We start from the raw sequence: 2,495 nt of genomic DNA, 5'->3' as shown, positions 1-2,495 counted from the left end.
TCATCCTCTCTGTGCTTTGGGGCCCTTGTCTGCAAAATGTGACCTATAGGTCACCTTATGATTCAGTGAATAAATGCATATGAAGCTTATGAATGCATATGAAGTGGTTGGCCTGCAGTATGTGCCCTTGAGACCTGTTCATTATTACTGGCTGGCTCATGGTGCATGCTCTTTGTGGGCTAACTCCAGGGAATGGAAGCTTCCATATAGATTATCAGACTGTGAGTTGCACTGTGCCTGACTCAGATTCTTAAAATTGTTATCAAAGCTTCATTCACTCCACATTGCTGTAGAAAATATTTTATTTGGTGAAATGATAATTTTGTGAATTTCCCTACCAGAGCTGAGCTCTCTGTCCAGTGAGCAGAGTACCTTTCTTTCACTACAAAAGTTTATTGTTTGGCTCAAAAAGGGAGCACAGTTAAATGTAGAAATTTATGTATAAAGTTAAAAACCTACTAATCTATAACACCCTTTGCATTCATGGTGGACCACTAGATACATTCTAGGACTTTATAAAAGATCACTTTTTTGTTTATTCAAAGGGCCGAGCAAGATGGATTATACAGAGTCAACTCCGAGCTATGACTTTCTTGTGTTTGATGAGAGTTCTCAATAGCGGCAACTCAGGGAATACAAATTCCAGGAAACACAAACTTCAGAGGAAATGTGAGGGTGGCATCCTGGATATTATAGTTGGCTGTGGGCTTCGAAGACCCTCTTGGGAGACTTGGGCATTAGCCTGTTTCATTCTGACTTCACCGAGGGACCAGGCTGATGGTCCTGTTGTTTAGTTTCTTACCAAGGACTGAGAGACAGGGTAGCATGGTGGTTAAGAGTGCAGGTGCCTGCATTAAAAATCAGTTGCTTCCTAGCTGTGTGGCTTTGGGCAAGTTACTCATCCTCTCTGTGCTTTGGGGCCCTTGTCTGCAAAATGTGACCTATAGGTCACCTTATGATTCAGTGAATAAATGCATATGAAGCTTATGAATGCATATGAAGTGGTTGGCCTGCAGTATGTGCCCTTGAGACCTGTTCATTATTACTGGCTGGCTCATGGTGCATGCTCTTTGTGGGCTAACTCCAGGGAATGGAAGCTTCCATATAGATTATCAGACTGTGAGTTGCACTGTGCCTGACTCAGATTCTTAAAATTGTTATCAAAGCTTCATTCACTCCACATTGCTGTAGAAAATATTTTATTTGGTGAAATGATAATTTTGTGAATTTCCCTACCAGAGCTGAGCTCTCTGTCCAGTGAGCAGAGTACCTTTCTTTCACTACAAAAGTTTATTGTTTGGCTCAAAAAGGGAGCACAGTTAAATGTAGAAATTTATGTATAAAGTTAAAAACCTACTAATCTATAACACCCTTTGCATTCATGGTGGACCACTAGATACATTCTAGGACTTTATAAAAGATCACTTTTTTGTTTATTCAAAGGGCCGAGCAAGATGGATTATACAGAGTCAACTCCGAGCTATGACATTGATTATGGAGTGTCAGAGCCCTGCCAGAAAATCGACGTGAGGCAAATTGCAGCCCAGCTCCTGCCTCCACTCTACTCGCTGGTGTTCATCTTTGGGTTTGTGGGCAACATACTGGTCGTCCTCACCCTGATAAACTGCAAAAAGCTGAAAAGCATGACTGACATCTACCTGCTCAATCTGGCCATTTCCGACCTGCTTTTCCTTCTTACCATCCCGTTCTGGGCTCATTATGCCGCAGCCCAGTGGGACTTTGGAAATACAATGTGTCGACTTTTGACAGGGCTCTATTTTATAGGCTTCTTCTCNAAAAAAAAAAAAACTCTTCTCTTTTTTTCCCTGCAGTACACTTATTCATTAAACTCCACCCTCCTTCAAAAGAAACCATGCATTTCCTACTTTTATACTGTCTATATGTTCGATTTGCACAGCTCAGCTGGCCAGAGGATCTGAGACATCCGTTCTCTGTAAGAAACTCTCCCCGGTAAGTCTCCTCTCAGCCACTTGGCCTATTACTTAGCTAAGCTTCTGTGATGAGTAAAAACCTTTACAGGAAACCCGTAGAAGACATTTGGCAAACACCAGCTGCTCAGAGAACTGTCTTAAAATATAATCATTAAAATAAGAAAAGGATCAGAATTTAGAATGAGCTTCAGACTGTAATAACATCAAAGATACAAAACACGATTGTGGGGAAGGGACTTTAAAGGGAGGAATATTATTTTTTAAACAAACAAAAAATCCTCACCTCTCAAAAGAGAGATGAGTCGTCTGAAATCTTGGCAGAAATTGTCTTCTGCTGAGGAGAACTAAAACCTCTCAAATGGGATGCCTTCTGAACATGTGACCTCCAGAAGTTTTATCTAAGTCTGGTTCCCTTTTTTTTTCCCCCAGAAAAGAGGGAAGCCTAAAAATTATTCAAATTAATACCAAATTACAAACATCAAATAAAGTTTCCCTCTAATATATCAGTTCCACAGTACATTTAGTGTGTAATTCTTTATGGTT

General features: G+C 40.5%; 1 protein-coding gene across 1 annotated transcript in view; it reads left to right on the top strand.

The window, feature by feature from the left end:
* Nucleotides 1–1,450: 1,450 nt before the first annotated feature.
* The window catches only part of CCR5 (chemokine (C-C motif) receptor 5), a 2,617-nt gene continuing 1,572 nt past the window's right edge, over nucleotides 1,451–2,495 (top strand). Inside the window, exon 1 of the mRNA XM_008582128.1 lies at nucleotides 1,451–1,785. Within this exon, the coding sequence (XP_008580350.1) occupies nucleotides 1,455–1,785 (331 nt within the window). The 5' untranslated portion in view covers nucleotides 1,451–1,454. The remainder of the gene's footprint in view (nucleotides 1,786–2,495) is intronic.

This window comes from Galeopterus variegatus, unplaced genomic scaffold (assembly GCF_000696425.1).
Source record: "Galeopterus variegatus unplaced genomic scaffold, G_variegatus-3.0.2 Scaffold2523, whole genome shotgun sequence".
Lineage (NCBI taxonomy): Eukaryota > Metazoa > Chordata > Mammalia > Dermoptera > Cynocephalidae > Galeopterus > Galeopterus variegatus.
The sequence above is the reverse complement of the archived record's forward strand: the minus strand, read 5'-3'. Positions and strand labels throughout refer to the sequence as shown.